The sequence below is a fragment of the Arachis duranensis genome, chromosome 2 (genome assembly GCF_000817695.3).
Source record: "Arachis duranensis cultivar V14167 chromosome 2, aradu.V14167.gnm2.J7QH, whole genome shotgun sequence".
NCBI lineage: Eukaryota > Viridiplantae > Streptophyta > Magnoliopsida > Fabales > Fabaceae > Arachis > Arachis duranensis.
Window position 1 is genome coordinate 38,665,108 of NC_029773.3, and position 22,219 is coordinate 38,687,326.

The window sequence follows — 22,219 nt, forward strand, 5'->3', positions numbered from 1 at the left end:
CATTTTCCCGAGAGGATTGAAAGTAGCCACAGCTGATGGTGAACCCCTATACAAAGCTTGCCATGGAAAGGAGTAAGAAGGATTGAATAGAAGCAGTAGGAGAGCAGGCGTCCTTGAGCCATACAGCATCTCCATTCGCTTATCTGAAATTCTCACCAATGAATCTACATAAGTCTTCTATCCGTTTATTATTTCTATTTTCTTATTTTTATTTTCTAAACCCATAAACTATTTTAATCTGCCTAACTGAGATTTACAAGGTGACTATAGCTTGCTTCATACCAACAATCTCTGTGGGATCGACCCTTACTCACGTAAGGTTTATTACTTGGACGACCCAGTACACTTGCTGGTTAGTTGAACGGAGTTGTGAATTTAACCAAGAGACACAATAGTTTTTGTGTATATGCCAAAGAGCCAATATCAATGATCACAATTTCGTCCACCAGTGTGTATGTTTGTGATTCTTCTCTGCCCTATTTATAATCTATTTCAAATGCAAATTCAAATTCAATTCAAATTACAACTCAATCTAAATTGAAATTGATTTATTGGGCTTGATCCACTTTTTGGAGACTTGGAAAATTGAAGAATGAATGAGGAATTTGGAGTATTGGAAGTTGGATGTGGAGAACCATGCAAACCCATGTTGGACGCCAACATTCTTTCTCAAATAATAGCCCAAATTCAATATATGATGTACCAGGAATGGCACGCCCAAATAATGCCGTGGGATGCCAAGCAATTTTGTCCTTGGATGGCCTAAAAATTAAGTGCATGAAAGCACAGTTGTGGGATGCCAAGACTTGTTTGGTTTCAATTTGGGCTTTGAAGCTTGTTTGTCGTGTGCTTTTATTACATGAGAAAGCTGTGTGAAACTCATGTAAGCAATGACGTATTATATATCATTGAAAATATCTTGAAGTTATCTTTCTAACGCCACTATAAAAAAGTCATCTGGACCTCTGTAACTCAAGTTATGCTCATTTGAAGGTGACCAGGTCAGGCTGCCAAGCACTTTCCCTTAGATGCCACTTTCCAAAAACTGGGCTCATAAGTACGCATGAAGAATGCATACACATGATTCCCTTATGGAACCAGTTGTGCATACGCATGACATCCCTTTTTGCTCCTTTTTGTACTTGGCTTAGAATGATGATTTGCGGCCTCAAATTCAGTGTTCACTATAGACTATTATATATCGTTGAAAAGCTCTGGATGTCTACTTTCAAATGGCACTTAAATAACTTCATTTAGAGATTTGTAGCTCAAGTTATTCTAGTTGGAGTATTAAGAGTGACAGAGGAAAATTGTCGATAAAGGTTTTCACAAAAATTTCACATTGCAAGTATAGTCTAAACCGACAATTAAACCTCAATCAATATTTAAATGGTTTTCACTTAAGAAAACCCAATAAAATTAACCAGAGTATTAAACCTTGGGTCATCTCTCAAGGAATTGCAGGGAAGTGTACTTACTATTGGTTATGGGAAAAATATATTTTTGGGTTTTTAAAATGAGGAACAAGAAAATATAGATTGTGAGAAAAATAAACTAATAACTAAGAAAAGTCCTAGCATAGTTTGAGAATTGGAATTCATATCCTCATTATCATTGTCACTTGTAATGGTAATTGCAAATTGCTCTCACTTAGTTAACATCTAACAATTGAAGGTAAGTTAAGTGAGCAATTCAACTTGAGTTCACAAGTCCTAATTAAAGACAAAAGTTAGTGAAGCTCAAGCCAACTAGCAACTTTCAATCGCCAACCAACAAGAGACTTTGACAATTCCAGAGTCTCCAAATTACTTACTCCAAACTAAGAATGCAAAATTCTAAATTAAAATCCAACCAAGTATTTTATCAAACACTTGGTAGGCACAAAATAAAAGCATAGAAAAGTAATATGGAATATTAAATCTAAACAACCAATTGCAAGCATCAATAACACAAATTAAAGAAAGCAATCATAAATATGGAAACATAAATTGCATTAATATAAATCAAAGGAAAAATAAGAGTTCATAAACTAAATTGGCAACATAAAGTAATCAACAAGAGAAATAGATAACTAAGGTATTAGAACAATTAAAAGTTGAACTGAATTAAAATAAAATAAAAATCTGAATTTGAGAAAAGCTAAACCTAAAAACCCTAAAATCTAGAGAGATGAGAGAGCCTCTTTCTCTACAAAACTACATCTAAAACCTAATGTTTTGTGAATGACTGTGTGAATGATTGATTCCATTCCAGCTCCACTCTGCAGACTCTAATCAATGTTTTTGGGCCTGAAATTCGGTCCAAAGCAGCCCAGAAATCGCCCCCGGTGTTTTCTACAAATTGCAATATGTGACGCTCTATCACGCGTACATGTTGCTGGAATATGCGCAAGGTCACGCGTACGCATCATGTCACGTGTACGCATCGCTTGAAGTATGGCACGATCACGCGCACACGTCGTCCACGCATCCGTGTCGGCATCAGCTTCTCAAATCTTCATTTTCTTGTGTTCCTTCCACTTTTGCAAACTTCCTTTCCATCCTCTAAGCCATTCCTGCCCTATAAACTCTGAAAACACTTAACACACATATCATGACATCGAATGGTAATAAAAGAGGATTAAAATTAGCAAATTTAAGGCCAAAGAAGCATGTTTTCAATCATAGCACAAAATTAGGAAGGAAAATGTAAAACATGCAAATTATATGCATAAGTGAGAGAATAATTGATAAAATCCGCTCAATTTAAGATAAAATAAACCGTAAAATAGCGGTTTATCAAAGAGATCAGGGTTGCACATTCTTTTTGAACTTCTCTTGGGCTTGTTTCCAGCATTTGCTATACTCCTTGCTTCTCCAAAGGCCTCTTTGATTGTCCGTCTCCTCCTTTATTCTTGTCTAAAATCTTAAAATCATTTTTTACACTTGAAATCACAAAGAAACTTCAAAAAGCATTGATCAAAGCACAAAAAAATCTCAATAAATGCAAGAAAAATCTCTAACTTAATTCAAGAAAAGAAATTCTAAAAATATTGATTAAAAGCATGAAACTCCTAATAAAAATAATAGATCACTACTTTTATTTAAAGAAATAACAACTAGAAACTACTAAATATGTGCATGCATCACAACACCAAATTTAAGATCTTTTTTGTCCCCAAGCAAAAAAAGAACTATGCACAAAAGATTCTCTTGATTAGAGTGGGTTGAAGAATTGCTTGTGATGCTTTAGTAGGTGAACTGACTAAGTGACAATGGGTTAAACTCCAAATGGTATGATCATGCAAGGTTTCCAGTGCTTATTAGTCCCCATATTTGGAAGTCTTAGGACTTAGAAATTTCATTCGGATGATATTATAGAGTTCTCTTTATAGATTGTCACCTTGAAGCAGCTTTCATTTTCTTGCATCATTGTTTTCTTTTCTCAATTCTTTATACATTTTGGCCTCGACTCTAAATATTCTGTCTCAAAGCGGATTTTAAGATAAGCTTTCAATCAACACTCTCAAATCATTTGGTTTAAGGTATTAGGTGTTGAAGCACCCCTTAGGATTTACTTGATCAAGCCTTTCTCTTTGATATAATTACACCATAAGCATTTAACTAGGATACTAACTCTTTGAGTTCTCGTTTCTTTCTTAATCTTCTTAGTAATTGATGCTCAGAGCCTTGGGCCTTATTCTTTGTTTTTCTTTTTATTTTTGTTTTTTTGTTGCTGCTTCTTGGTTTTATATATTTTTGAGAACCTTCATAACACTTCTCTAAACTTTATTCCATGTCTATGAGCTCCCATGCAAGTTTTCACAAACATGAAACCTCATTACACAATCACACAGTCAGAACCTCCACTTTTTTTAATCTTTTCTTGCCCCAAATTTTAAAAACTTCTTCAACTTTTTTCTTTCAAGAAAACAAACTTTTTCAAATTAAACAGAATAATAGCATGTATACTAATCAGAACTAAACAAACAAAAGAAACTACTATTCAATAAACTAACAAATTTATTAGCAAATAGGATGAAACACCTACTTCAAAACAATGAAACAAAACTAATAAAGATAACTCAACAGACTAAAATGATGCATACATTCAATGACAACTATAAGCAAGGAGATGGGTGAAAATTAAGCATAAATCAAGCTCAAAGGGTGACATGCAATGAAAGAGATGAACCATGCAAAAATCATGTATAATTAATTAAGAACGAAATGGATTTGAATCAAATAATTGTTGACCTTTGGTGTTAGTGTCCAATGGCAGAACAATGCAGTGCCACAGGAAAAGAGGGCAAAATCCCCAAATTCCTATTTCAAGACTAATAGGTGTGGCACGCCCAAATAATGTCGTGGGATGGCAAAAGGAATGAAGCTTCTCCAATTGAACTAAAATTCATGCACCAAGCATGGAGCGCCAAGGCACTGGCATAGGACGCCAAAGTGAAGTTGTTCATACGCATGTGCCATGCGTACACATGTGCCATGCGTACACATGTTTTTTCCTGAAACCAAACTTGTGCGTACGCATATGTCATGCGTATGCACAAAATCCCTTTTTCTTTTTTTTTTTTTAGATGATAGACTATTAGTCTCGGCGTTGGATGCCAAGGCATTGCTGTGGGATGGTAGACTTGTACGTACGAGCATGTCCTGTGTATGCGCAAATATATGATTCTGGCCAGTCATCTGTACACACATGCCATGCGTACACTTGAATCCCCATTCAGCCGTCCAACGCCCCAAGTTTGGCCTGCCACAACAAGCATCAAAATATGTTAAGAATGAGAATGTATACCATGTAAGGACTAGGCGTGGGACGTCATTGAAATGTTGTGCCATGGCAAGCACAAAATCATGTCATTTGGTGCCGTTGGACACCAAAATTATCTTGTGGCTTGCCACTCTCTATGTTCCTCATGTCACAAAGTTATATGGTCATTTTGGTTCTTTTAATGCATGCTGAGGATACCAAATAATGCATGGTTTATTATGGTTCAATTATTATGGCTCATTGTAATATTGATTGCAACACCAAACTTAGTTCCATGCAAAGTATGGTTCAATGTTGAATTATGGATGCATGCAATGTGCAAAAAATACAATCTGAAATACATGTCAAATGAATTGTAGCAATTAATGTATGCATGAAATACAGAATGTTGGAATTATGCAAAATACAATTTCAAATGTCATGCTAGAATCATAATTGCTACAACAACCAAAACTTATCCTCTGTTGTATTGAATGCATGGTTAGCTAAAGTACCAAACTTGTCTCCTTTTTAGGCCAAGAAACTTTCAGTCCAAAACAAAACATATGCATTATTTTAGTAGTTGAAACAGAAATTAATGAAAACTAAGAATTAACTAGAAATCAAAGGATACTATGGTTGGTTTGTCTCCCAACAAGCGCTCTTGTAATGTCATTAGCTTGACATGTAGTTCTTGGGTTTTCTTTTTCCTCTTCTTCTAGTTGGTTAAAAGGAAGGACTTCAAGGGAGAATAAAAGAAAATTGATGCCCTCAGATTTGATTTCCTCTTAACAAGCTTGCTTTCATTATTATTAGCTTGATTCAACTTGCTTGTTGTGGTGAGGGTTGGATTGCTTTTTGTTGACCTTATCTTTTTCATAAATGTTGTCTTTGGTTTATTGGTCACGATCCTTTTTTGAGTGCTTTTCTTGATTACCTTTACCTCTTTAATTTTAGAACTTTGGTATTGTGTATTGGTTGGAGTATTCTATGCAATTTACTTGACAAAAGGGTCATGTATGCTCCATTCTTCCTTAATTGCTCTGTAACAAACACAATTACCAAGAGAAATTGAAATTCCTTATGTCACAAGTAAGGAATTCTTAGTGAGACAATAACACAAACAGTTAAGCGACAAAAAGAAAAGAAAGAATTAAAAACAAATAGATTACTAGAATAAAAAGAAAAAGTGTCTAATCTAAGTAATCAATTAACCGGTAGTTTGTTAATCACAATTACTCCTTGGCAACGGTGGCAAAAACTTGATATAGGATTTTTCAATCTCACATAATTACCGGCAAGTGCACCTGGTCGTACCAAGTAATAAACTCACAGTGAGTGAGTGTCGTTCCCACGAGGATTAACGGATTAAGCAAACAATAGATGATTGATTATTCTAGTAGACTGATGAATCCATATTTTACGATAATTTTTTGTTAGAATTGAGTGGATTTCATCATGCAAACCTACACTTTTCCCTTAAATAGCATGCTTATGAGCTTTCCTCCTAAATTCTGCTTGACTGTGAAAGCATGCTCTTTTGTGCTTAATTTAGTCAATTCTATTCCATTTGCCTTCCATTTGATACCTTGATGTTGTTTGTGAGTGATTTCAGATGTATAAGGTAGGAATGGCTTGGTGAGAATGGAAGAGGAGCATGCAAGGACGAGGAAGCATGAAGAAACAAAGGAGAAGAGCACAGCGATGTGTGCGTGCGCACACCCACTTGTGTGTACGCACAGGCAGCAAAGCAGAGCAAAGTGTGCGAGCGCACAGCATCTTGCGCATCACACGATCATCCAAAGTATTGCGAAGTGTGCGTGTGCACCACCTCTTGTGCGTACGAAAAACCTGAGATTTCGGCCAAGTGTGTGTGCGCACACGTCTGTGCATACGTACAGGTACCCACGCATGCCTTAATTAAAAATGCACGTGACTCATATTTTTGAGGGATTGGATGTCCAATTCTGATGGCCATAGCTCATATTGGAGGGGACAAACATTGAAGAATGATACCATATCATTAGGAGTAGTAGGAGGCTTTAGGTTTAGTTTTCTTTAAGTTTTCTCTCAACACCATTAGGATTTATATCAGGGTTTTACATTTCAAATTCCATTTTCCATTTTTGATCTTGGATTTTGCTAGCCTCCATTGTAAGTATCTCTTAATTACTACTCTTTATAGTTACAATTTTGATACTCTTTCTTGTAGTTAAAGTCATAGTGTTTAATATATATACTTTTTGCAATTTTGATCTCTTGTTAATGATTTTGATGATTATTACATGCTTGGTTGAGTTGCTATTGTTTCTTTTGATTAATTGTTGCTCATAATTTCAAGCATTTTCTCAATTTTGTCATGAATTGTGTTTATGCCCACCAAGTGTTTGTGAAAATGTCAATTTTGATTATGGGCTAAATTTCCACCTCTTGGCTTGGGGAAAATGGGCATATGAGTTCCTAGAGTTGGAATGTCCAACATTTAGTGATAATTCTTGAATTGTTAATTGTTCTTGTTTCCACTAAAGCTAACTTGTTGCTAAGGCAATTAGCAAGTGAGTTAGGATTTGTGGATTAAGAACAACTATGCTTACTTAACTTACTCTCCGATGTAAGGGTTAACTAAGTGAAATTAATCCATTACAATTGTCATAGTTGTAGTTGCAACAAGGAAAGGATCCCTAGCTCATCCCAAACCAAGATTCCATTTATGCTTTGAATTACGCACACACACACATACATCAATTACTTTTATATCTTGCTTGTTCATATTACATAGCTAGTTCTTTAATTCCTTTATTAGTTCATTACTTGCAATTTTGAATGTTCTTTTATTCCTTTAATTGTTTATCTCTTCATTGAAAATTCCTTTTGCCTTCTGATAAACGTGATTTTTGCATGTTGATATAGAATTCAATAGAGAATAGAGAGTACAATCGTGAGTATAGTCTAATCAACACTTAAACCTCGCATCAAACAATTCTACAATCTACAATCGATAGTATTAATCTCCCGAGTCGTTCTTCCCTAGGAATGCTACAAGGATGCATGTTATTGGTTAAGTGGTCTTTTGTAGTTTAAAGAGTGTGGCATAAAAGTGCTAATAAAGGAGAACAACAATCAATCAATATTAAAAGCCTTGGCCAAGGTTGAACATTGGAAGTTCCATCACTATAGCTTCCTTCAATTGTGATAACAATGGAGTGTTACTTCACTTAGTTAACCCCTAATCATAGAGGAAAGTCAAGTAAAAGTAACTAACTTGAGTCACAACTCCTAGTCTTACCCTAGGGAAGTCTAGCTTTAGTGCACTCCAAGTCAATTAGCAATCCTCAATCCTCAATCAACAATTGACATCCATTATTCAAGTATCTCCAATGACTCAACCACCAGGCCAAGTGAGGGAATGCTACTCCATATCTAAAGTTGGCATTTTCTCAAACACTTGGAGAGCAAGAATAAAAGACATGGTAGAATTGAGAAGAGACTTAGAATCAAAGTAATTCAATACAAGAGATTAACAACAATTAACAATGAACAACAATGAAAATGAGATTTCCAATGCATTAATAGAATCCAAAACAACAAAGTTAAATCTAAGATCTATGAGAATTGAACAATTACAAGCACTAACTGAGATTAGAGAAGAAGATCTACAACATGAACAAAGTAAATTGAGAGTTGCAATGGATCTCACTAAGGAATGGTTGAGAATTGAGGAAATGAAGATGAACCCTAGAGAGAGGTTGGAGTCTCTCTCCCTACCGATGTAACTAACTAAAAATATCTAAGAAAACTTGTGGAATGAGTGTGTGGATGTGAATGTGTGTCAATCCCCTTCAATCCTTGGTTCTTATATGCAGTTTGGCGCCAAAGTTGGTTGCTGAAACCCTCCAAAATCGCCAGGCACGTGTTGCAATAACAGAATCATGTGCGGACTACAACGCATGCGCGCACGGTACGCGTGCACGTCCCTGGCTGCTTCCGTAATGTGCGCGCGAGCGCCTTGTTCGCGTGCGCATGCATGGCCGAGATCAATTCTTTGGCTTTTTGTGCTTCTCTCCACTTGCATGCTTCCTTCCTTGCTCCTTTGATCCATGCCTAGCCTATTTCAACTTGAGATTACTAGCAAATACATCAAGGCATCTTATGGAATCAAGGATGAATTAAAATTATCAAATTAAAGGCTTAAAAAGCATGTTTTTACACTTAAGCACAAATACGGGAGAGATAACAAAACCATGCTAATTCATAGGCTAAATGTGAGAAAAGGTCATCAAAATACTCTAAATTTAATACAAGATAAACCCTAAAAATGGGGTTTATCACCTTCACAACCAAAATTGTGCACTCCTTGATCACTGGTCCTTGGGAGACGACCCGGGAATTAAAATTCCTGGTTTATATTTGTTTTGAATAGTGATAATTTGACCTTCCAAACTTTGGTGGAGGATTGTTTGTCGGTTGGGAACTATGCTATCAACGTAATTATTTTGTGAAAATTCTTAACCGACGAATAATCTTTTCCTACCAAGTTTTTTGTGCCATTGCCCGGGACACTAAGTGCAATGAGTGCTATAGTTTTGGTTGTTATGAATATGTAAATAGTGTGAATACTTGATTTTTGTTTCTTACTTGACACTAATTATTAGATGGCACCTCTATCTAACTAGTAGTAGTAACTAACATTTTTATTTGTTTAATCCTAGGTAAATAGAGATAATTAGGATATATATATGACAATACCAACTTCGGGTCGCATCAAAGTATGGGAGGCCAAATTGAGGTAGGGTCGCAAGCAAGCACTTCTTGGCAACAAGGACCTTCGCATGGACCCTATGATCCTAATGCCTATCAACCTCTCATACCTAGTGGAACATACCATCATTACAATTTTTCTCCTTCATATGTTCATGCTCTATATCCTCTACATGAGACACAACCACTATACTCTCAAGTCCCTTTGCCATTACCACCACCAACTCCTCCTCATTTACCTTACCGATCACCATACTTGGAGCAACCTAACCTTCACCATCATCCCACTCAATTCAACCTTCCTCATGAGGAGAATAATCTTCAAGCCTTCATTCAAGAACAACAGAAATTTCAAAGGAAACAAGACAATTGCATGGCAACTCTTGCCGAGGTCTTGTCCCGTTTAACACTTCCCTCTACCTCTAACAACCTTACTCTTCCACAACTTGTGACACCTAGTGGTCAATCCTTGCTGCCTCCATCAACCCTTAAGTCTAGCATTAATGCTATAATTCCAAAAGGAGGCGAGCTACTTTAGAAGCTAGACCCTTCATCCACTCTTACCAAGGAGGAGCCTAATGATGAATTGATTGATGGGGATGAGAACTCCGTTGAAGATGGAGAAAAGGGAAAACTCATGGTAGGCACCCAACATGAGCTCCAAGAAGGTTTAATTGTTGAAGGGAGCTCAAGAGTGAGAGAATTTGATGATGATGATGAAAGTACCTCATCAATCCCTCATGACCAAGAGGATAGACTACCACACCAAGAAGTAAGGGAAGATTTGAAACATCTTCCACCTCATGTTAAATATGCATTCCTTGATAAGAAACATAAATTCTCGGTGATAGTTGGAACTGATCTTTCCAATCAAGAGGAACAACAACACCTTGAGGTCATCTGAAAGTACAAGAAGGTGATTGGATGGAGCCTAAGTGACATTGTGGGGATAAGCCTTCAAGTGTGCCTTCATAGAATTTTCTTGGAAGAGGGTGCTAAGCCAATCCGTCAACCACAAAGACGGTTAAACCCCACAATCCTTGATGTAGTCAAGAAAGAAGTAACTCGCCTCTTGGAAGCGGACATCATCTATCCCATCTCAGATAGTGAGTGGGTGAGCCCAGTCCAAGTGGTGCCGAAGAAATCCGGGGGTAACCATGGTGAAGACGGAAAGTGGAGAGCTTGTTGCAACCTGAATTCACAATGCCTAGCGAGTGTGCATTGATTACCACCGGCTGAATCAAGCAACGCAGAAGGACCATTACCTGTTTTCGTTTATTGATCAAATGTTGGATTGCTTGGCAGGTAAATCCCATTACTGATTCTTGGATAGATATACTGGATACTTCCAAATTCATGTAGCTCCTGAAGATCAAGAGAAAACTACCTTCACTTGTCTCTTTGGAACATTTGTATATAAAAGAATGCCATTTAGCTTATGCAATGCACCAGCAACGTTCCAAAGGTACATGACAAGTGTTTTCTCATATCTTTTAGAGAATTGCAGGAAGTATTCATTTACGATTTCAGTGTTTATGGTAGCTCCTTTGATGATTGCTTAGGGAACTTAACTAGGGTACTAGAACGATGTACCAATACCAACCTTGTATTGAACTTTGAAAAATGTCACTTTATGGTGAAGCAAGGCATAGTATTGGGTCATATTGTATCAAGGGACTGAATTTCCGTAGACCCATCTAAGATTGATGTCATTTCGAGTTTACCTTACCCCTTCTTGGTAAGGGAGATCCGTTCCTATCTTGGTCATGTATGTTTTTACCGCCGATTCATCAAGAATTTTTGCCAAGTTGCCTTACCCCTCTTCCGCCTACTTCAAAAGGACGAGGAATTCTATTTCGATGAGGATTGCAAAAAGACTTCTGACAAATTGAAGGACGCGTTGACTACAACCCCTATTGTGCGAGGACCAAATTGGAACCAACCTTTTGAGATCATGTCATATGCCTCAAAACATGCCGTAGGTGCCGCGCTAGCACAGCGCGATGGTAACGCTCCTTACACTATAGCATATGCTTCAAAATCCTTAGATTCGGCCCAGTCAAATTACACCACAACTGAAAAAGAGCTTTTAGCCATTATTTTTACACTAGATAAGTTTTGACCTTATTTGCTAGGCACTAAAGTAGTGGTGTATTCAGACTATGCCACTTTGAAATATTTGCTGAGAAAAAAGAGTCAAAGCCTAGGCTAATTAGGTAGATATTGCTTTTGCAAGAATTTGACTTGAAGATCAAGGATGGAAGTGGGTCCCAAAATTTAGTAGCAGACCATTTGAGTCGGCTTGAACATTTAACCTTGGGCCCTACTCCTATCAATGACTCATTCCCCTTAGACACCTTGCAAGCAATATCCCAAAGTGCTCCTTGGTTTGCCCCGATTGCTAATTATTTGGTCGCTCGTGTTTTTCCCCCACAATTTTTGAAGCATCAAAAAGGATAAATTAAAGAGTGATGCAAAGTATTACCTATGGGATGATCCACATCTGTGGAGGTGTGGGGCGAACCAAGTAATTAGGAAGTATATGTTGGAATCCAAGTTTCAATCTATACTTCAATTTTGCCATTCATCTGAGAGTGGGGGTCACTTTGGCCCGCAGCGAACGGCAAGGAAGGTGCTAGACTATGGATTCTGGTGCCCCACTTTATTTAGGGATGCCAACTAATTTTGCAAATCTTGTCATCAATGCCAGAAATCTGAAAATACACCACAAATAGATGAAATGCCCCAACAACCAATGACTTTTTGTGAAATTTTTTATGTTTGGGGCATAGATTTTATGGGGCCATTCTCAAATTCGAATGGGTTTGTATACATTTTTCTAGCTGTGGATTACGTCTCAAAATGGGTGGAAGCAATTCCTACCCGTTGTGATGACGCTAATACTGTTGCTTCATTGTTAAGAAACAATATCATTTGTAAATTTGGGTCGCCACGAGCGATCGTGAGCGACAAAGGAATCCATTTTTGCAACAGGAAAATTGAGGTGTTGATGAAAAAGTATGAGGTTCTTCACAAAGTTTTCACATCCTATCACCCCCAAACCAATAGGCAAGCGGAAGTCTCCAACAGGGAGATCAAAAGAATCTTGGAGAAAGTGGTCAACCCACAAAGAAAGGGTTGGAATTCCAGATTGGGAGATGCATTATGGGCATATAGGACTGCATACAAGAACCCAATTAGAATGAGCCCCTTCCGCATTGTCTTTGGGAAGCCTTGTCATCTTCCAGTTGAAATCCAACACAAGACTTATTGGGCGGTGAAGCTTTGCAATCCGGATTTAAAGGGAGCGGGAATAGAATGCAAGCTCCAATTGGAGGAGTTAGAATGTCTTAGGCTAGAAGCATATGAGAATTCTAAGTTTTATAAGGAAAAGGCCAAGACATTCCATGACCAAAATATTAGGAGAAGAGCATTAAGATAGGTGATGAGGTGCTTCTATACAACTCAAGGTTGTGGTTGATGCCCGAAAAGTTGAGATCTAGATGGGATGGACCATTTAAGGTGGTGGATGTCAAGCCTTATGGGGTGGTTGAAGTGGTGCACCCTATCAATGGAACTACATTCAAAATCAACGATCATAGGGTGAAACCTTACCACGCACAACCCAAGCATGCCAAGGAATTGGAGATTTTTCCTCCTTGGAGAGGATCCAAATAATCAATTAACTCATGCAAGTGCAACTTAGGACTTTAAACCAAAGTGTTAGGTAGGAGACACTCCACCATAGTAACATTATTCTAACCCTTCTCCTTTTGTTTATAATTCTTAGACTTAATTACTTTCTTTTGGATATGTTGATTCACTTAGGATTAGTTTAATTTTTGAGTTAGATAGGTTAATTTGCTTGTCGGTCATGAATATTTGAATATTTGTCTGTTTGGGGTTGCGGTTTTGATAGAGTTAAGGGTGTACCTTAGAATTGAGAATAAAAAATTTTTGAAAAACAGGGATCTGTGCGTGCGCACAAAACTTCTATTTCCTGCATGCTGTGCGTGCGCACCGAGCTGTGCGCGCGCACTCGTCGAGTTATGCCCTCTGTTCGCTGTGCTCGCACGGCTTGAGTGTGGACGCTCCCCTATTTCCTGTGATCTGTGCGTATGCACACACCACTCTTTTCGCACTCTCTATCTGAGCGCACAGGCTTGTGCGTCCGCACACCAGCTTGCACCCATTCTGTATTTTAAAAGTATGTAAAGCATGGTTCTGAAAATCGAACCGGACCGGCTAGTTCAACCAGAATAACTAGGAACCGGTCACTTAGCCGGCCCGGGTAAGGCCAGAAACCGCTTGGCAAAAAACTGGGGAAAAACTGGTCGAACCGGCGATTAACCGGTGAACCGGCAGAACCGTCCGGTTTTTTAGCAGGTTTTTGGTTTGAAAGTAATACCCCTAAACGGCGTCATTTTGTCTCTTTAAAAAAAAGAAATGCTAAACTAAACGAAGCTGAACCCTAATTCCCTAAATCAATCCCCGTAACCCATCTTCTTCCCAAATTCATCTCTCTTCTCTTCTCTGAGAACCATAAAAGCCACCCAGAAGTATGCCACTGCATCTCGCTACCACAGTATCCCGCCGCCACCGTAGCCCCCACCATGTCGCACATCACCAAGCTTCCCTTCTGTGTGTTTGCTGATGTCGCGTCCTCTGTCGTCGCCGTTGCTCACCTTTCATGTTATCCTCCCCGTAAGCGTAAACGGTAAACCCATCTCTCCTCTCCTCTCTTCTCTGAAGACTGAAAGTGAAACATAGAAGCCACCACAGTGACAGTTTTGAGCACTGCAGCCCAACAGGCCCCAATGTGTCTCTGTAATCACCGAACTCGCCTCCTCTCTGTTCGGATATTCACCGGTGTCACGTCCTCCATCGCTCGCGTTCCTCCTCACCGACCTCGCCTTCTCTGTGTTAACCGGTAAGCACTAATTAGCCATCTCCTCGGCGTCTTCTTGTTGGTTTAGTGTTTAGGCATTTAGCATGATTAATTGGATTTTCTGAGGTTATTGTCTGCTGATTTATCATTTATTTGTTATTTCTGATTTTCTGTGTGTTGGTGATTTGGTTTGGGGGGAGATATGGCTTCTGGGGCCATTGTGTTGAACCTTAATTATTCTTAATTTTAGCGTTTTAGTTGTCAAAATTTGTTGTTGGTGTTGTTGTCAATCTGTATTCTAGTTCATTTCATTCACTTATCCATGTTTTGTGGTATTTCCCTTTCATCCCCAACATAAACCTGTTTCTATTACTCAATTTCACCATTTGGTGTCTTTTTCTTTTTCTTTGTCATTGTTTCTTTTCTTTGCATATGTCATTTCGTGCTCTGATTTAATTTACCTTTTATTGCAACATCAATCATTACATACATCAGAAATAACAAATAAATGATAATTATGATTTTTGATAAGATACCTTGATTAGTTGAAAACTTGTTTGTTAATGTTTCTTGTGATAGAACATTATGTGTTTGTTATTATTTGCGTTTTGGTTGTTTTTCGTTATGAACTTCGATGTTTGAAGTCATTTGTGAACTTTTAATATTAAATTATGGATAACTTTTGGTATGAAATTGTAAAATTTTAAATTTTAATGAGCTAGAAATTATTAAATTTATATATTCAAAATTATATATAAGTTTTTTAATAATTTATTTAATATTTAATTAAACCGATTAAATTCCGGTTGAACTCCGGTCGAACCATTGAACCAGTGACTTTACCGGTTTATTGACCAGTCCGATTCTCGCAACCTTGATGTAAAGTTAATCAGAATAATTTATACAATTAATATTGGAGCAAGCAAATTAACAATCACAATTATTTGAAACCCTGTAATAGGATATAAACTCTAAGTCTACCCCAAAAAAGTTATGTATAAATATAAACCCTAACTCTGCAAAGAGCATGAAACAAATGATAAAATGTGATATATGGTTTTATTGTATCACAACAGTGAAATTCAAATTCAAATAATCTGCATAATTGCAAACCCATTGAATCGGACAAAAAGTTAATCCTCCTTGAAAGAAGGAATTTTTTACAGAAACAAAATGTAAAATAAAGAAATAAAGGCGCAACAAAACATGGATTAGGCAGAAATAAAGAAAATTGGGATTTTAGAAATGAAGAATATGAAGAAATACAGGATTAGAATGGATGGATGGACTGAAAAGAGAAAAATGTTGCGGCTGGGATCTCAATGAATTCACCCAAGGAAAAATGTTAATAAATCTTCATTTTCACAATTTTTTGGTGACAACGTATAGGAGAGTTGAAAGAAGAAATACCACAATTTTACACTTCTCTGCAAATATTTAGAATTTGGCAATAATAATGACAAGTATCAAAAGAAGAGAGGGACAAGGAGATGACAGAAGTCACTAATTTTCCATCTAATCATTTTATTGTGTCATTCTATTACAAGGATCAGAAAATATTAAATTTGGAAGAATTTTCCATCCATCCTATTAAAGGCATAAACTTTTCATCTCATCAAACCAATAGCTCTAATAAGGGAGGGAACAATGTCAAGTGATATTTTTCTATTAATTTGATACTATGACAATAAAGGAACTATAAAGTTAACCCCAAAATAATGCACATAGCTTTCTTTCTAAAAGTTTAACACAGCACATTATCTACAGGACATGTAAAGTTTTATCCATCATACCAGCAAAAAGATCATCCCTATTTTGATCCGTCAAAACAATTTTATCTAGAGCAGTAAATTTAGCATCCTATTCAGCTCCATATCAAAATACTTTTATCTTAGTGCACCAAATTGCATTCCCTAATCAGCTCGATGATGCTTGAGGTTTCTCCATTTATCCTTCAAATCAACCTTCAAAATAGCCAAAATTCAGAAAACATAAGATTAACAGAAGAAAATCTCCACAGTTTTCAAGTGCTTAAAGAGTACTCAGTACTCACATCAGTTCTCTCTTCAAATACATCCATGTGAGTCTAAAGATTAACTTCCAGTTTCCTTCACCATACCTGCATAGGAGAAAAACAGGGTGAATGAGAATATGAATTTCTAATACCTAGAAAATTATTAAGTGTGAATCCTATTTTGAAATCTAAGTGATCGCTTGTTTTCGACTCTCTTTTTTTTTCAAGCAGAAAGGACAGTAGTGAGGACTTGTTGCCAGTGACCTAGGCTGGACAAGTAGAAATGAAAGTTCCTCATGAGCAAGACTGAAGAGAGAACTTTTGTGTGGTCTAGAATTCAGAATAAAATCCCATTGCAAGTATAGTTTCTAAACCAACAAAAGTCCTTTCTTACAAACGTTTTGGTTGTCACAAGTAACAAACCCCTTAAAATTGATAACCGAGTATTTAAACCTCGGGTCGTCTGCTCAAGGAATTGCAGGGAGGTGTGTTCTTTATTATTAGTTATGAGTTTTGTAAATTGGGGGTTTTGAAAATGAGGAACAAGGAAATTAAATGACAAATAAAATAAATAAATGACTGTAAAATATACTCTTGGCAAGATATGAAAATTCGGAAGTCCTATCCTAGTTACTCCTATAAGAATGGAAGTTAATCCCACTTAGTTAACCTTTTCGTAAGCAAGGGAAAGTCAAGTGAACCAATTGGTTAGATTTTTCAAGTCCTATCCAACTCCTAAGGAAAGACTAGAGTTAGTGGAATTCCAGTTAATTAGCCGACATAACAATCAATCATGGATAGTCGATAACTCAAGAGCTTCCAGTTAATCAATTAAAGCCAATAATATAAAAAGCTAAATAAGAATCATATATATCTGGAATACCTCAAATAACATTCATTCAAAGTAGTCAAATCTAATATGGAAAAGTTCATAAGCCAATTGGGCAACATAAATCAAATACAAATAAAAGCATTAAAATATCTCAAAGTAGAAGAGAAGTCAAATAAAGGAATATTGAACCTGATATAAAGATGAGATAAATCCTAATTTCTAAAAATCCTAATCCTAAATCCTAAGAGAGAGGAGAGAGCCTCTCTCTCTAAAAACTACATCTAAAACCTAAAATTGTGAGTTATCAAAGCTTAATCATGAATGGATGCATTTCCCCACTTTATAGCCTTTAATCTATGTTCTCTGGGCCGAAAACTGTGTCAGAAACAGCCCAAAAATTGCTGATTGTGAAATCCGGTCCGTACAAGTCGTGGCAAAGTGATGCGGAGGCTTCATCAACGCGTTTGCGTGGAATGAGATTCGCAGATGCGACGTGTCTGCGTGGAGCGCGCGTTCGCGTCGCCTATCTGTACGGTCACTATGGCAAATTATATATCAAATCGAAGCCCCAGACGTTAGCTTTCCAACGCAAGTAGAACCGCATCATTTGGATCTCTGTAGCTCAAGTTATGATCGTTTTAATGCGAGAGGGTTAGGTTGACAGCTTTTCAGTTCCTTCAACTTCTTATATTCCTTCCACTTTTGCATGCTTCATTTCCATCCTCTAAGCCATTCCTGCCATGTAATTCCTGAAATCACTTAACACACATATCAAGGCATCTAATGGTAATAAGAGAGGATTAGATAAAAAAAATAAAAGCCAAAGAAGCATGTTTTCAATCATAGCACGAAATCAGGAAGGAGAATGTAAAACCATGCAAATCATATGAATAAGTGGGCAAAGGCTTGATAAAAAACACTCAATTGAGCACAAGATAAGCCATAAAATAGTGGTTTATCAACCTCTCCACACTTAAACATTAGCATGTCCTCATGCTAAGTTCAAGAGAAGCTATAAAGGAGTGAAGAGGAATGATAGAGAGTATGCAATGCAACCTATCTATGTGAATGCAACTACATGGAAAATGTTTCTACCCACTTAGTTAAAAGCAAACAAGTTCTCCAAGATAAATATGAACCAAATTCCACTAATTCAAATCGTACAATAAAAAGCAAGTAAGCTTGTAAGAAGATAGCTCATGAAAGCAGGGAACATAGAATTAAGCATTGAACCCTCACTGATAGTGTATATCACTCTAGTCTCTCAAGTGTATAGGGTAATCCACTCTACTCTTCCCTAGTCATACTTTCTAAACTTTGTTCTTCATCTAATCAATCAACAAATATTTAATGTATACATACAAACATCATGAGGTCTTTTTCAAGGTTGTAATGGGGCTAAGGTAAGGGTAAGGGTATATATATAAGGCTAAGTGAGCTAAATAATTGAACCCTTGATTAGTCTAAGATCTCACCTAACATATACATACTTTGTATAATTTAAAATACTTTACCTCCAAATTTTTCCCACTTTTGTATTACATGCTCATGTATCAAACTTATTTTTGAATTTTGTCCCGTGTGCATTGATTCTTTTTTTATTATTTGGGGTAATATTTTTTTTATTTTATTATTATTATTTTTTTGTATCCCCTTATTCAATTACTTAATATTTTTTTTCAATGCACATGGTAATTTAATTATTTTGATTTCATATGAGCATGCTTCCCAAATTTTCAAATAACTTATTCAAATTAATTCCCTACTTTTTTTTTCTATCATCCCATGTTCCCATAAAATTTCCCACACTTAAATTTTGCATAATATTTATCTTAAGCTAACCAAGGATTCAACTTGAGATTTTTATTTTATTTTTCTGCTTAAGGCTAGTAATGTTGTTATAAAACAATAGGGGATTTAAAGGCTCAAGGGGGCTAACAAGGGTGATGTAAAAGGTAGGCTAATTTAGGAATGGTGAGCTAGAATCAAACAATGGCCTCAATCATATGCAAGTATGTAAATATACTAAATAATGGACATATAGAATGAAACAAAGCAAAGATTGCAATCATAGAGAAGAAAACAGACAAGAATAAAATATTATGGTTAAATAATATAACCATACAATTAAGCTCAAATCTTACAGGTTGTGTGTTCTAGCTTTTACCTATGTTCCAAATAAAACTTCCAAACAAGTTTTTCAAACAGTTTAATTCAAATTAGTGAAATGTTATAAAAACTTTCTTGAAAAAGAAAATATTACTTCAACCAAGTGGTAAAATATGCACAAAATCAAATAGATATGCAATCAAACATGCAAATGCAACAATGAAAAACAAAAATTGGTGTTGAGAAGGGACTAACTGACCCGTGGAGATCGGTATCGACCTCCCCACACTTAAAGATTGCACCGTCCTCGGTGCATGCAAAGATGTGCAAGTGGGCGGGTGTTGTGGTTCCTCAGCTGTTGCTCGTTATAGAAGCTTTCTCTTTACCCGTCCTGGTGGCCATCCTGAAAAGGGAGAAGAGAAAGGGACATGAAGTCAAAGGGATAGAGCAAAGAGCAGGGTGGTACAAGTGATAATCATGCCAAGTAAGGAAAATAGTGAATGAAAGACATGGTCGCGATTCCATGTAATCAGTTCATCAATGGAAATATAGGGCATGATAAATTGAGGCATTTAGATACAAGATGTTTATTGGCATGCTGGCAAAGGCATGAGTAGCATAAATCAAGCATTAAAAGCCATAATGTATTATTAGTCGTGAGAAACTAACAATAACATTTGTATTGACAATTATATTCAATTAATAAAATATTGGAAAGGGTTTTGTGAAAAGCAGGCATTAGAGTAGAAGGATAGAAGATACTGAAAAACAGTGTATAATGTCATACGGGCATTTTCACAAACACATAGCATGCATGGTAAATAAGTTATTGAATTCATTAAACTGAACATGCAAGCAATCCTTTAAAAAGTAGTATATAATTGTCAAACAATTCACAAAAATATAGAAAATAATGACCCAAATAAATTTCTAACACCAATGAAAATAATGCAATGAATGAAAGTATGCAAATAAATTAAATAAAATGAAAGAAAAGAAGAATGAGAAGTGAAAGAAAGGAAGAAGAGGTAAGTAAGAAAGAAGTAAGGAAAAATTAGGATTGGGGGAGAAAAGATAAAATTTTGGCGCGGATCAGGATAAGCTGTGCAGCACAAGCGACATGGACGCGTGGGGGACGCGTTCGCGCAACTTGTGCTTTAAGTTAATTGACGCGGTCGCGTCGGTCACACGAACGCGTGACTCGTTTTATGCGACTGGCGCGAGGGCAGCCTCACGCCCGCACAACTCTCTGTTCAAAAATCTTATTTTGCCAAAATATGGGTGACGCGATCGCGTGGGTCATGCGATCGCATGAGTGGCCAATATTGGGATATGACGCGGACGCGTGTGGCACGCGTTCGCGTGGTAGGGATTGTGCGTCTAGCACTAATCCAGCACCACTCCAGCATAACTTTCGGCTATGCACTCTTTTTACGTCGATTACGAGGTCACGCGGCCGCGTGGGTGACGCGGACGTGTGGGAGGCATGTTTCGCATGTGACACGGACGCGTCCGCGACGCATTCGCGTGGAGCGATTTGTGCCACGGGCATGCCTCCAGCCACGCTCTTGCGTGACTCTCTGTTCGATTTATCATTCTCTTTGAGCCACCTGCGACGCGGTCGCGTCGCGGCTTCCCCCTTTTTTTATATATATGCAGAATGCAATGCTAATATGAATGTTATACAAAACTCTAGGTTCAATACAATAAAATAAAATAAAACTCAAAAACAAATAAAACTAAATAAAAATGAAAAAGGAACGATCATACCATGGTGGGTTGTCTCCCACCTAGCACTTTTAGTTAAAGTCCTTAAGTTGGACATTTGGTGAGCTCCCTGTTATGGTGGCTTGTGCTTGAACTCATCCAGGAATCTCCACCAATGTTTCTATCTCCAGTAACCTTCGGGGTCCTAAACTAAGCATGTAAAGCCCTTAAGAAGCTTCAAACAGATTCTTAGGCTCCCGGGGTGATAAATGTTAGAGTAGATTCCAGGATCCCAAATCTTGTTTCTACACCCATCTTCAAGTTGATTATCATGATTCCATCCGGGTGGCAAGCAGTCTGAATCCTCAAGGGAGCTGTCAAATAACTTTCTAGAATCCTCAGGGGAGCTGCCAAATAACTTCCTAGACCCATTCAACTGAGCTCTATACCAACCCTTGCGTTTAAACTTAAAGCTTCCAACCATAATGAACTTTGCAGGATAATTCTTACCACTGACCATCTTCCTCTTACTCTTAATGCCACAAAGAGCTCTAAGTTGACCATCCGTCTCCAGTAGCCCGTATTCATGTGGAATTAGAAAGCTAAGGGATATGAATTTTACCCACTGAATGTTGTGAAGGATGATGGCAACTTAGGGGGAGGTGTTTCTAATGAACGTTCAAGCTCCACTCCCTTGTGCTCCTCTTCGACATCTGCCACTTCTTTGTAATCTTCAATATCAACCTCTTCCTTTTGGTGAATTTCTTCCAATTTAATCTCTTCTTCATTGTTCACCAAGGGCATGGGATGTTGTGCTTATTCTTCTTTAATTTCCATGTCAAGTCCAATGGGAGAGGATTCAAATGTAGATAAGAATTCATTAATGATTGAATCCATCTCTTGATCATCTCCCTCAAAGTCTTCAACTATGATATGCTTTGGAGGTTGTACACCCTCCTCAACATCAGCTTCAAACGTCTTTGAAGGATGCTCTATAACTTGACTTTCCCATGGAGGTTCAGCATCTCCTAAGTCTTCAACCACTGCCTCCTCTTCTTCTTCAATAATTATGGCTTCCTCCACTTGTTCCAATACCAAATCGTGCTGCTCACTATCCACCGGAGTGCCCAATTTCTCCTTCCATGGGGGTTCTTTGAATATCCAA

At 37.3% G+C, this 22,219-nt stretch overlaps 1 protein-coding gene across 1 annotated transcript in view; it reads right to left on the reverse strand.

The window, feature by feature from the left end:
* Window positions 1-16,034: 16,034 nt before the first annotated feature.
* LOC107474354 (uncharacterized) overlaps window positions 16,035-22,219 on the reverse strand; it is a 31,770-nt gene continuing 25,585 nt past the window's right edge. Inside the window, exon 5 of the mRNA XM_052257280.1 lies at window positions 16,035-16,356. Within this exon, the coding sequence (XP_052113240.1) occupies window positions 16,306-16,356 (51 nt within the window). The 3' untranslated portion in view covers window positions 16,035-16,305. The remainder of the gene's footprint in view (window positions 16,357-22,219) is intronic.